Source organism: Ceratina calcarata, unplaced genomic scaffold (genome assembly GCF_001652005.2).
Source record: "Ceratina calcarata isolate Rehan_Ccalc_2016 unplaced genomic scaffold, ASM165200v1 scaffold211.2, whole genome shotgun sequence".
Classification (NCBI taxonomy): domain Eukaryota; kingdom Metazoa; phylum Arthropoda; class Insecta; order Hymenoptera; family Apidae; genus Ceratina; species Ceratina calcarata.
The window spans coordinates 283160-296696 of NW_017142786.1; the positions used below are offsets into that span (position 1 = coordinate 283160).

At 44.4% G+C, this 13537-nt stretch overlaps 1 protein-coding gene across 6 annotated transcripts in view; it reads left to right on the forward strand.

Annotated features, from left to right (window-relative positions):
• LOC108622280 (runt-related transcription factor 1) overlaps positions 1-13106 on the forward strand; it is a 29876-nt gene extending 16770 nt beyond the window's left edge. For all 6 annotated transcript variants that reach the window (XM_026811313.1, XM_018020063.2, XM_026811312.1 and 3 more), the window contains 5 exons: positions 1906-2019; positions 2318-2404; positions 10712-10912; positions 11148-11333; positions 11712-13106. In XM_026811313.1, coding sequence (XP_026667114.1) covers positions 1906-2019; positions 2318-2404; positions 10712-10912; positions 11148-11333; positions 11712-12397 — 1274 coding nt within the window. In that variant the 3' untranslated portion in view covers positions 12398-13106. The remainder of the gene's footprint in view (positions 1-1905; positions 2020-2317; positions 2405-10711; positions 10913-11147; positions 11334-11711) is intronic.
• Positions 13107-13537: the final 431 nt, after the last annotated feature.

Here is a 13537-nt window from a genome sequence, read left to right on the forward strand (position 1 = left end):
TGCTTTTGTTCTTGCAAGCTTATTTATCATTTTGTCATCATAAAGGGAAAGCGTTTGTTTCTATGTTAGCAAAAGTCTGGAAAGCAAGTATTTAAAAATCAATTTGTGAATTTTTTATAATTGACAATTTTTCAAAATTTATATCCTACTGGGTTGAAATGTATTTTCATGTATTTTTCAATGTTTTTCAAGTTTGATGAGTTATACATTTGGTTTTTGCTCACAAACATTACCAGAACAAGTACATAAAAATCAATTTCAGGATTTTACCCCACTCATCCACTAAGGCGGTGAAAAAGTGTAACATCTGTACTTACAAAATCCTGAATATCCTTCCAAGTTCCATAATTTAGCGACTTGGCTTTTGTTCTTGAAATATTTCTATTCTACTTTTGAATTCTACATACGATAAGCAGATTGCGGATCATTATATAAAATATTCCATTAATCGTAGTAATTCAATGTAGAAATTGGAATCTAAATAGGAATTTCCTTTGTATTCTAAAAATCATAATGTGCATTACACTTTTGATGTTTGTGTGTCATTGGAAGGTGAATGAATTTTTTTTACATTTCTTGTACATTTTTTCTATAAATGTATAAAATCCGCAGCCTGACGATAATTAATGGCATGCTAGTTTATAATATTCATACGCAATTTTGAACTGCGTCTCTCGTTTGGAAAATCGAGCTTCTCAACGCCGATCGAACCGATCCATTGATGGAGGAGCGAAATCACGCGTGACGAGCGGTCGCCTACATTCGTTGTCCTGAGGGTGGAGATGGGAGCGCGGCACGCATAGCCTCTCTCCCTCTACATTTAGCATCCCTCCGACATTAACATATTCCGGCCGATTCGGGGGAACAAACATCGACGCAGCGGCGCCACTCGTTCACCCCTTGCTTCCGGCACATTTGTGTTTTGTTTCCAGCGAGCGCACCCCCGCGAAAACTCTCGTCGCTCGCGAACAGTTGGCCGCGTTTCTCGCGGAAAACCCGCCGGCGGAGGACTGAAGGGGGATGGGGCGGCGGCTCGCCTTTCGCCGTCGGGGGTTGATGTTTGTTGCCCGGGAGGGAAAATTGCCTAAGGAGATCGTCTGTTTTTCCAACGATTTGTCGTCGTTTCCGGGATCGGGGAGGGAGGGGGGGGGATTAATTTTTGGTGAACAGTTTTGCTGTTTGCAGTTCACTGTGCGTTACGTGATTGGGATTGGTCTTTGTTTTTTCAGAGGCCAAAGTAAATTTGCTTATACAGGGTGGTCCTTTTAAATAAAGTTACCTAAACATATTTCCAGCTTATTATTATTCAAAAAATAATTTTTACGTAATGTGGATGGTAAAAAATATACTCAGTCATGTATTACAACATGAACTTGATCTTCATAAAATTGATGTATATTTTTGTTAGAACTTGATTTGTGAGAGAATTTTTGATACGAAGATGAAACGAGATAATTGAGTGATTATTTAGTTAATGATAACCAGACTGCGAATTTTAATGCATTTATAAAATACATAAGTGTGCTGAATTTTGAATATTGCACTGAGTGTGCAAAAGGATAGGAAGTATTGGAAGCAAAGTAAATGCTTTGATATTTAATTAATAAAAACCACATCTAAATTTCGTTATTTAATTATCTCTTCTAAATATGTTGTTTTGCATAAAAATTCGCTATCTGGTAATAATTGTATAAATAATATAGATGATAGATTTGAAGCTTAATTATATCGCTTGAAAAATTTTAATATCAAGCAGCACTACTAATAGAATTCTAGAAAGTCATTGTATCTTTATAATATTAGGAAGCAAGTTAATAATAAATTGGTGAAGATTTACCATTACCCCCTGGTGATAACTTCGCCATTATCCTATATGTATGTACTAGTGTCTGACCTCTGCTTCAGGGAAGAGCTTCACTCTGACGATCATGCTGCAGACGTCACCACCTCAAATAGCCACCCTGTCGAAAGCAATCAAGGTTACCGTGGATGGACCCAGAGAGCCCAGGTCCAAAACAAGTGAGTGTTAGGATTTTACCTCCGGTTGATAACACCGTTATCAAAGGGATAGTTTTAAAATAAGTATGTTTCGATCTTTGAGAAAATCTTCCTATACTTGTCCACTTCTTATCAATCATGTCAATAAGTAACGAAGTAATATAAAAATTGAATAAATAGTGAATACCTTAACAATATGGTTGATACGTATTTGTGTGAGTGTTCTTTAACTACAAATCCAAAAACATGGAAATAGTCTATCCCAATTGAAAAAATTTTGGGAACGGAGACAAACTCACCAATTTATGTCGCGTTTCAGGACACCAGGCATTCCACCCGTTCCACTTCGGGCCCAGACCGTTCCCGTTCGGCCACCCTCAAGATCCCCTGGGATTCAAACTGTCCGGTAAGTCTATGCCTCAGCGACGGAAGTCCAGGTTTCTCAACCTGCGCGCACGGAAGCGACCGGGAGCGTCAATCCTCTCGTTTCGCAAGCACGTTTCCCCGTGCCAGTCTCTGGATAACTAAGTTTGCAACCTAGCATCCCCCGTATCGCCCTCCTTCTCTGTGGATGTCGCGAAGGCAAGCCCGCCGCTCCTTTCAAGCCGTCGCCTGGCTTCGCGGCTACGAAGGGTGTCAAAATTGAGCGTCGGTAGGCAACAGACTCAAAATTGAGTTTTGCCACCGGATGCTTAAGTGGAGCAGACTCTGATTAAGGTCTCGAAGGTCGGCTTTTCGTTGCCGAAACCTTGCGACGTGTGAGACTTCTGATCTGCGAAAAACACCCCCTTCCAGGGTGATTCGGATAACATTAGAAATTTAGTTTGTTGTGATCGTTCTGTATATTTTTTTTATAACAAATGGGATTCAATTTAGTGCATGAAAATTGCAAATGTATTTAGGAAACACTGAATTATTTATTTCGTATAAAAGCTTTAAATGAAAACGTTGTATTCGGACTTACAAAAGTTCGACATTCAGACGAATCCATTTTCGTCGTTATCGGAGTAGAAAAAAAGCAGACTTCCGGTTTCTGCGACGACACAATTCGACGGGTCTGCCAGTCGGCCGTCGCGGATTCCAATTCGAATTCGTTCGAAGCTCGAAAATTTTGATGGGACTAGCCCGGAGCAGCGAGGGTCGGCTACTGATACTGGTGCACCGACAGTGTATTGTTTCGGCATGATAAGCGGCTTAACGGAGCTTCTCTCCCCCCAGTTGCCTGCCCCCGGGGTTACCGTGGAGAGTCCTGTGCCGTCGATTTCTCGCCAAACTCGACGGCCGCCCTCTCTCGCACTCGGCACTATGCCCTTCTATACAACCCACCCTCTACCAACCTTCACCCACCGTCCCACTCCCGCGCGGTCTGCTCAATCAAGGACCCGCGACCCCGCCGCGCGCCCGTCCCACCTCTGCCCTCTTCTTTCCTTCAGGATTTCCCATTGTAATTTCAGCTAACGAGGACGGACGCAACAATTTCCCTCCCGGCGCCTCGGCTGTTGGCTGCATAAAATTGTTCCACGGTAATCGCGAGCGGAAGTGTCGCACGGCCCGTGTCGTAACGCGGCCGTACGGGGATCGAATCGAATTACCCCGATACCGAGGCGACGCGATAGAACTTAGTACGTCGGGTATTCTGCGGCTGACGAATAACTCCTGTGAGTTTGATATTCTTCTGCTCCCGCATTGTTCGTTTCACAGAATCTGCATATAATCGCGACTAATTCTCTCTTGCTTTAGAAAAAGTTCAGCATATTGTATTTACGATCTCCTGGAGATGTTCTTCTGCTGTGTGCAAGCCAGCATCCCTTCTCTACATTATTTGTGATTAGGAAAATTACTAAAGGGATGATCTCATATTTTTTAGAATAGAAAAACAAAAAATTCTGGCATGCATTTCAACCCCTTATCTTTAAAGCCAAGTCTCAGGAATCGTAAGGAAGTCTGGTTCTTAGCCATCCCATGTGGTCGTGTAACTGGGTCACTTTTTCCTTTGTAAAAACTATAGGAATTTACTGTTTCCTGAAAATTTTCTTCTATGGGAAGTGTCCAATTATTCCATTTTATACAATGTGTTAGTTTTTCTATAAATTTGTTGGTGATTATGAAAAATACTAAAGGGATGAGAATCATTCCATATCTCTTACAATTCTGGCATGTTTTAACCCTTCCATTAAGGGGAATCCTTAGGCACCGTAAGGAAGAATGTTCCTTAGCCATCCCCTTCCAGGATAAATTCAATTGAAGGAAATGCGTGGTCGCGTAACTGGGTCGCAGTCGCGACCGACATCACCACCCCCGGTATATCGATCGGTTTTGTTCCCGGTGTCCACCACTTTTTCAACCCTTTCGCTAGTAGTTCAACGCCCGTGGCACAGGTTGCGCCTCCGTCCAGTTAGCCGGCGACTACGGTCACTCGGCCAGTTTCACCCCCCGAAAACCGAAGGGTGGCTATCGCCGCTCGGATAAAGACGCGTTTCAAGAGCTGGTTTATTAGATATCCGCGTCGGGGGGTTGATAAGAAGGGAGGGGTGGAAATGGCAGGAGGCGGCCGGCTACCCGAACAGGGGTTGTTAAGGTGCCCATTGAGGTGTAACTAGGGGGATGTTATTAAATTTCGTTCAGACCTAGCTCGAGGGGAGGCTTGAATTTTATGCTGTCTCCCTGGAGGACCTATGAAGCCCAACACAGAGGTTATCTTTGTTCTCCTTAGATCCTGACTCCCGACGGTATTGTCTGGTTCGTCAGATGGTGACGTCGTTGATTGTGCTTTTCTTATTTTTTTATCTCTCCTTCGAAACTTAAAATTTGGGCAAAAACACACACAGCCATTCAAGTGGTTCTAGTTAACAGTGCTACATTTTTTTATTATAATATATCAAACGAATAATTGAAAAGTGTGAAGCACAAAGGGAAATGAATCGGTCTTCTTTAAAGAAAACCGGCGAGAATCAAGTGTAAAACGATCCGAGGCGACAGTTTTAGACTGAACGCTCCTAACAATCTCCCCCAAATGAGGTAAAGGCCACCTTATTGAAACAGGGGTTGCGATTTTTCCGGTGCCACCCCGACTCCTGGTAGGCGGTTAATTGACACTAGAGGGTAGAAGGTGGCGGAACACGACCGAACGAGGCGGAGAGAGGGGCTCGGGTCAGGAATCGAGCTGCGCGAGCTGTTCTTGTTAACTCGAATCCTGGCCGCTTTCGCGATTTTTCATCCCCTTAGCTAGACTGACAAAGGCGCCCTCCCGGGAGCCACGTGATCAGCCTGTTTCCCGTTGTTTCGTTGCGTTACGGCAATCTCAGCGAGGATCTACTCGCGCGCTGACGCTTACTGAATGCATTAATCCTCTGCTTCCTCCGGTCCTGTCACTCTTTCGGTGCGAAATTCAATCACGGGAATGTCTGATTCGAAAGAGGGGACATTACCGTTCAAGTCAAGGATTTGAAAAATTCTAACAAAACGTCTGATACAGGAATTTTAATTAATCTTCTTGTCAATTTCATTTTCTGATGTATTCTCTGTTCATTAATTAATTAGATTCGTGTTGTACTACTGTACAAGGAATCAGTGGTGGATAGAAAGGGGTGTCGACTTTCAGAAGAGTCGAATCCTCAAAAGATTCCTTCACGTTCACCTAGAGAGAGAGAAAGCGTAACCCTTGACGAATGCGGTACCGGATCCTTGAAGGTTCCCTTTTTAAGGGTTGCCGGTGTCCACCCCAAGCGTCAAATCACGGCGGATCCTTTAAATTCGCGTCACATTTCACCCTCCCTTGCGCGTCTTCCAAGGGTGTCCCAGGAGCGGGTGTTCCGTCTTTTAATCAGCCCCGGTGACCAGGAGCTTTCGGTCGAGGCGACGGTAACTAATGATACCCTCGCTCGTTCCTCTCCCGCCTCGTCTTCTCCTTTTGTGTCACCGACGTGGAAGACGGTAGTTCTGCTCCGCAAAGTTATCTCCGCTCCCGTTGATCCCCTTCGCACGAATATTTGTACCGTTTGGTCATTTCTTATCGTATAGACACTTGAAGCCTTTGAACAATTCTCTTCAAAGCGAATCCTCTACAAGAATTTTTTCTTTTTTACACAATTGTGTTACAAAATCGGGAAAATTGAACGGATAATGAACCTCTTTTCTCGGTCGATTTAGAAGAATTGGTCGCTCAAGGAGATCGAGCGCCGAGTTCGGAGACCGAGATCGTGGAATTCGTCAATTTCCATTGCCCCGTACTCAGTCACGCCATCCGGGGAGGAGCGAAGGAAAAAGGAAGTAGTAACGGAAGCCGAAGTGTCGCGAGTTTCCGCGCGCGACGTGACTCGAAAGGCGAGAGCGGATACAATGAGCGTTTCGAAAAGTTCGTCGTTTTTATCCGCGCGTCCGTAACTTCAAAGAGGATGCAAGCGTAAATAAGAGAAGGAGACGCGCGGCGGGGATACGCGGGAGAGGGTTTCCGCGTGATAGAACGAGAGAGACAGTAATTTTCTCTCGTCCTTTCTCGAAATATCTCCTCGTGGAGCTTAGATCGGTGCCAGGGACCTTTCCAGGGTGGCATTTTAGGGGTTGCTGCGACGCGATAATGAGAACGGGCGCAAAGGGTGGGTGTGCAAAGACATCCGACCGTCGGTAGCTGGGACGTGGGAAACCGGGGTCGAGGGGGGAGGAACCGAGGAGGTAGTACGGTGGGTGGTTGGTTGGTCGGATGGCTGGGAAACGTCGGCGAAGGCGGAAGAGAGACGCGGAAGCTCGGAGGTGGTTGAAGGGAAGAAGAAGCTGAAAAGAGAACGGAGAGAGAGAAAGGTGGCGCTCGTAGTGCTCCACAAGGGTTAACGCCTTAACAGTAAGAAGGGCGTTTTAACTCCTGTTTTGCATAGATTTGAATAGATAAGGAGGACAGGAAAATACGTGAATTAATTTATTATGTATCTCTGGGCTAGCTAGGCGCCTGCAACGCGAAGGGGTCTTAACCGGGGCTACGAGAACGGAACCGGGCTTTACTCTTTACTTTCGTGCCTTAGCCCCCGTCATCACCTTTTAGCCGAACGTCTTTAAACGACCCTTAAGTTTCCCGACGGCGTACTCTTTCCTCCTCTCTCCCTGTCCCTCCCGCCTTCGCTTCTACTATTTCTTCGCAATGTGACGAGCGTAACTCGCGGCTTAGATTCCATTCTTAGTCAAATCGGTGTTAGGAGAGAAAGGAGACTTAACGGTTGATCCGTGATAATTATTTTATGAATATTCTAAATCTACGAGTAAATACCTACACTGTATAGATCAATTCTAATTAGTTCAGAAAATCTTCCGAGGTGAGCGTACCTAACATTTTTAATGCTCGCCTGACTTAATACTGACTTATACTACTACTACCATTTTATCTATTAAACGAATTTCTACCGGGATTGTCATACTTGTACCGGGAAAGTTCTTTCTTGAAATGATTCGACGGTGCATTGGCCTCAATCAATAACCAATTGGGAACTCAGGGGGAAGTTTCGAGTGTCGAAAAGTAACTCGAACACGCGACCGGTGCTCCAAGGGTGGCTAAAACAGCGGGAGCACATTTTGAACAGGCTGCTCGATAATACATCATCCCTTAAAGCTCCCGCGCGCCCATGCAAGGTACACATAAAGGCAACTAACCCTACGGCCGTAACGTTTAAGCTTAACATTTCTCACCCCTTAAAGGGTAGCGGCTCCTTGAAACCCTTTCAGCCCGCTCGGTCTCTTTCCCCCCGACTACTTTCCGGGCGATCTCTCGCCCTCGCTTCTCCCCTCATTAGTCTTCATTTGTTTTCGGAATTATCGCCCGCCACCCCCGTCCCACCCCCGTCCGCGGCACGCGAGGCCGTCTCGCTTCCTCTTTCTCGGAACCGTAAAGAGAGGGTGCCACGCAGCCGTTTTCGAGGTTTATTAAATTGAAAGTATGTTACGAGCCGCTTGAAATAGATACGAGCCCCTGTCAAATGCCGAAACTCCGTTGACGCTCTTCCCTAGTACTCGGATTAGCTCAACTGCAATGGAACAAAGTTAAGCTTTGGGAAAAGCTCCTCTACGATTTTTTCCATTAGACGCACAAAGAGCTGGTTTTCATTCGACATATTTTAGCTCTTTTTAAAATTGTATTATAACTTCGATAGTCCCTGTGATAAATTATAATGTACGCATGGAAATATCGTATTAAAAATTCTAATTATTCTACGATGTATTTCATAAAACAAATATGTGCTAGTAAATTAGTATGAAATACATACTTATTTTAGGAAATATTTCGCAGGTCAATTAGAACTGTGATGTATTTCATAAACTCTTTTAGAGATAGATGGAATATTTTTTGTTAAAGTAAATGGAATCTTGTATCGAGAATAGGTCGACGAAGGATTTTCCGTGAGTCGTCACTTACGGTGCATCAGGTACAGGGAAACCTTTGGCCTCCTTAAGCTAGCTCACGGCATAGCTTTCGCGCGCCTCTTATCGTTTTCTTAATCCCCTCATAAAGTAGCTGCAGCTACAAACCCTTCCTCTCATCCCCTTCCCTCTTGTTTTCTTTCTCTCTTCATCATCGTCCGCTTCCCTCTCTCTCTTTCTCTATCTCCCTCTCTTACTCTCTCTCCCTCGCTCAGCGAGCTTCCAGTCGGGTTGCTCGCTGTTCCACGACGATGTGGTAGAACGCGAGATAGTGGTGTCCTTTCTGGCAAGCGCGGCTTAAAGAGAGCTTAAAAATCACCCCTTCAACCCCTACCGAGCTTTTTCCATCCCCGTCGGGTACCTGCTCCGGTTGGAAGGGATGGAAAATGGTCCAATGGCGACAGCCGCGAGTACGCGAGACCACGCCCGCCTCCCAGTGACCAAACCACCCTCCCTACCACCCCGACGGGACGCTTCCCCTACGTCGTGTCGCCCCTCCGTCGCGACCCCTTCCCGCCAGGAACACACCGGTGGCTTCGGAGCTTTCACGGAATTTTTAAACTGCCCGGCACAGATGACGGTATAATCTGCTATTGATCAAGGTGTTTCGAAAAACCGATACCATACCGATGACTACCGGGCTTCACTTTTACTCCCTCCTGTGCTTCTCCACTCTCACCGAGTCTCCTCTCCACCGTGTAACTATGCGCCGCGGTTTTCTAACTTCTTCGCTCTATCTCGTTTCAATTAAAGACTCCTTTTCCTTGGGGAGTCTTATTTTTTTCTTGAAGATGTTATTCCATCGGTACTCCTTAATTAAAAGTATTTTATGGAGTTTCTTTTTGGTAATAGTTACTTCTTTTTTTTTGATAACCCTTGATGGAGGCTTTATTTAATTAAAAGAGAAGTTGAACCGCGAGGAGGATGAGATTAATTCTTACAACGTCGACGGTTTAATTGGATTTTTGCGATTTTTCCTATGGTCTTTTCTTTGGCACCGCGGTATTGGTTACGATTGAAAAAAAAGGGTGATCGATCGTTTCCATGTTCTCTGTTGGATAAATTTAACTGTCCATCCACGTCAAACGCTCGGTACGTCAAAGGGATCTCGTTTCTACTGCTCTATCTGTCATCCGGTGATCGCTTATCCGTCTGACATTATATAACGTTACCAGATCTCCTTCAGAGAATTTTATTTTTACATTGTTATTTATAGCAGGAATATTTCCATCCTAGATTTATCTCCATCAAAGTCCACTTGCTTTGAAACAAAAGTCACTTCTCTTTAAATAAACTGTACGTACAATAATCAATTCTGTACAGGGGAAGGGAGATCAGTAACTCTTTGCACTTGAATATTCTCGTCATTTTGGGAGCTATGAAGAAACTTTATGGACCAAGGTTGCTCTGTTTAAAACAGGCTATAATGTTTTGATAAAAGTATTTTTGTAGATGATCGGGTTACAGAGTTTTCATAGTCACCTTCAATCTTGTAAAGAGAATTATATATTATCTTCTAGTTGATGCAGCTTAATATCCTCTGTACGAAATTATGATGTACATCATATAGAAATATGTATGTCGGAAATTTATTAGTTTAGGAGGATTGAGAGAGTGAAGAATTAGATAAAGTACAAATATCTCATACATGAATAGACTAAGGCTTTTTTTTATAGAGAATGTTAATATATCAACTAGTGCATAAAAAAAGTATTGTGTGTGTTATATAAAAAAGTATAGTTTAGGGAGTATTTAAAATTGAGTTTCGCCTGACATCAACTTCCATTGAAGTTGCATCAAGTGCATAGAAACATAATAATTCCACTTAAAAAAGTGGAGATGACTATGTGAATTTTGTTAATATCGACCAATTTTCCACTTTTCCGAATGATGCAAATGGGTTAATAAACTTTTCTCACATCTCCTAAAATGAAATATTCATAGTCCACTCTGTATAAAATATTCTAATTACTTTCTATTATAAATCAGTTTCTTTTAAAATAAGGAAGTAATGATTTTAGGATTACTTCAATTCCTTCATAAAATGAGAAGTTTATTCTCGAAATATTTGTATGGATTGGAAGTATTAAAAGTTACTGTTCCATCCTCTATAAATTACGTTACTTAATCTCTATTATAAATCAGTCTCCTTTAAGATAAGGAAGTAAAGATCTTAGGACTACGTTTTAGATAACGATTTGTTCACAGAATGTGAAGTTTATTCTCGAAATATCTGTATCGATTAGAAGACGTTGGTCGTAGAGCCAGACAGTGTGACAGGCATAATTTCGGATCTTTTTGGATTGCACAGGACTGCAGCACCTGGGTCTGGAGCAAGGAGCCGGTCAAGGGTGGGGTGGATTACCCCGGGGTTCTCTTCCGCCGCACTGTCTTCCGCCCCCGCCCGGTCACCATTCGCATACACATCCTCCGGCGGCCGGTGCGTCGGCCTTCAATCCCTTCCACCACGGCATCGAGCAGAGATCGCCCAGGCTGCCTGGACCTAATTCCGGTAAGTCGCGTCAAACTTTCAACCTATGTTCCATCCTCAAGGATTTTACCTAAAGTCTCACTGTAGCTTGTCAATGAAAAATGAATCAAATGCGAAATAAAACAGTTCAGTGCTCCAAGTAAATGTTTTCTCTTATCATTTAAACGTTGGAATCTACTTCTAACTTCTGACATTATAAATATTTTCACACGTGGGATTTATTTAGTCTGCTAATTTATCGATTTCCGTTTTAAAGATTCATCGAGGAATGACTTGGGTCCGATCAGCGTGTCTGTTAGGGAGGTGACCCCGGCTACGTCGCCAGGCAATCCAGGTCCTGGTTTGCTCACCACGGCCACTGTCGCGGCACCCACGCCTCCAGCGGAACCCACCACCACCACCACCACCCCCAGTCCTTCTGGACACCATTCACATTTCCAAGGTATCGTCTTCATTAAATGAGAAATAGTAACACAATGAGTTATTAATTTTAGTTCCATCATTATTTAAATATTTTATGTGTCATTCGTTTTATTCAATTGTTTGTTATTAAAATTTTGAAAGGACGCAGAATCGAATGGCGTAGACCCACATTTTGCACTATTTTTGCCTGGTTATCGATAAACCAGAGTAAAAAGTGTTACAAATTTACATAAGAATATTAGAAACGTTACGTGACTATCCTTTGTATTTCTTATTCCAGTTAAATTCTTATTTTATGAGTTATAAATTTTGTTTACTAAATCTATTTCTCATCTTGTAAAATGTATCCATTCGAAAAGAATCGTGGCATTGATTCAGTCAATGGTTCTAACAACAGGTCTCCACCTTCTCGGCGCAACGGGGTCAATTTTCGGGTCGATATTCGCCCCGTTACTCCCGCAATCTTCCTGGCTGTACAATCCGCTCTATCACACGCAGCAGTACGTCTTAGAACCAGAATGGCACGCTCTGGCGTTGAGGATGGCTCAGCAGCGATTGCAGAGGCCCGATCAAGCCCGGGTGGAGGAGATGCGGAAACTGCGCGACAACAGCAGCAGCCCGGAGTCCGCGTTGAAAGAGGAGAAACGGCGGGACGAGGATCAGGGCGTTTTACGCCGGAGCTTGGACAGCCCCGACGGCAGCATAGAAGTCGACGACAGGAACGAGAACGATTTGAACCGAGACGAGTCGATCCAAGAGCAGGACTCGCCGAGGATCTCGTCCGTCAGGAGTGACATGGAGGACACGAACGCGAGTTTCCAAGACGCTTCGGTCCACCTGCGACCCAGCGTGGATAACTCGAACGATCAGGACGGTAGCGAGGGACACATCTCGCGGCGGGATTTGAAAATCCGTTTAGAGGGCACCGTGGACCTCAGCACGAAAAAGGGACAGGACAAGGAGAACGTCGGTCAGGATTTAACCACCAGGAAGAAGGAGGACGACACGGACGTAGAAAAGGACGCCGTGCGAGGGAGAAGGGAGAGGAGCCCCAAGCCCAGACAAGTCTGGAGACCGTACTGAACGATCCTCGACGAGGATGAATATTCGAAAACGATTTCCTAACCCAGAACCCCGTTTCGAAGTCCTGTTGTAAATTCCCGGAGAGGCCGGCGTCCCCTTATCGGCGGATCGGTTTAGGGTTTCGATCGTTAGACCGTTCCGTGGTAATATCGCTCGTACGCGAGTCCGAGAGTCTCCCGAAGGAGGATCGGAGGCCCCGGGGACTATCATGGACTCGAGGACTAACCAGGGTTTACGTTCGTATTTCCATGTACATAAATATGTAAACGGCGTCCAATTATTATTTAGGCGAAAACGTCTCGCGTGCACGTTACCCCACCGTCGTCTCGAGTGAGGATAATTCGCGAGACTCTCCTCGAACGATTCCCGCCAGGCAACGTCGCTAACGATGATCAGCCTCGACTTTAAATTATCGACCCGCGGCGGGACTCGTTCGAAAGTTCCTCGTCGAGGAAACTCACGACGTTGTAAATATCGCTGATTTAAGAACGTTACCAGTCCGGGCCGAGTCACGTCTCTGCAAGCTAGTTCTTTCCTTTTTACGAACATTAATCGGCCGTTAGCAGATGAACGTGACTGAATGTTAAGTGTGAGACGTTCCGAGTGTGAGAGAGAGCCAGTGTGTCCTGCGTTAACGTGACCGGCGCCGTGAACGAGGTTCTTTCACTGTTTAAGTACGTCATCAAATAAAGTAATATCATCCGTTCCATGAATGACCACCTTCTTAAGCAGACGACGTCTCCAGCCTGTACTCATCGAACAGTAAGTACCTACTGTATTTATCTCGATTTTTAATACTAGAACTATCAGTCAAGGTGACTGTTTTGAGTTGGGGAATGCATATATTAAAAAGTTTTAGTATTAAAAGATTGATTCGCATAATTCAATTTTTAATTAATGGCAGTCTAATTTCGTACGGAAGAACAGCATAGATTTCTATAGTATTAGCTTCAATGCCTTGAAGAACAGAGTTGATCGCATCATGTACGAGCCAGTGTGTCCCCATGGGTAATTTTTGTTACGATTCAGAAATCCGTAATGCATTGTCCACTCGCGGGATCGTTCGATGGACTAGGAAAATTTTGCAAACACCCATCACGTATCACGGATCGATATCCTTCGGCCCGTGAGGAAGGGTGA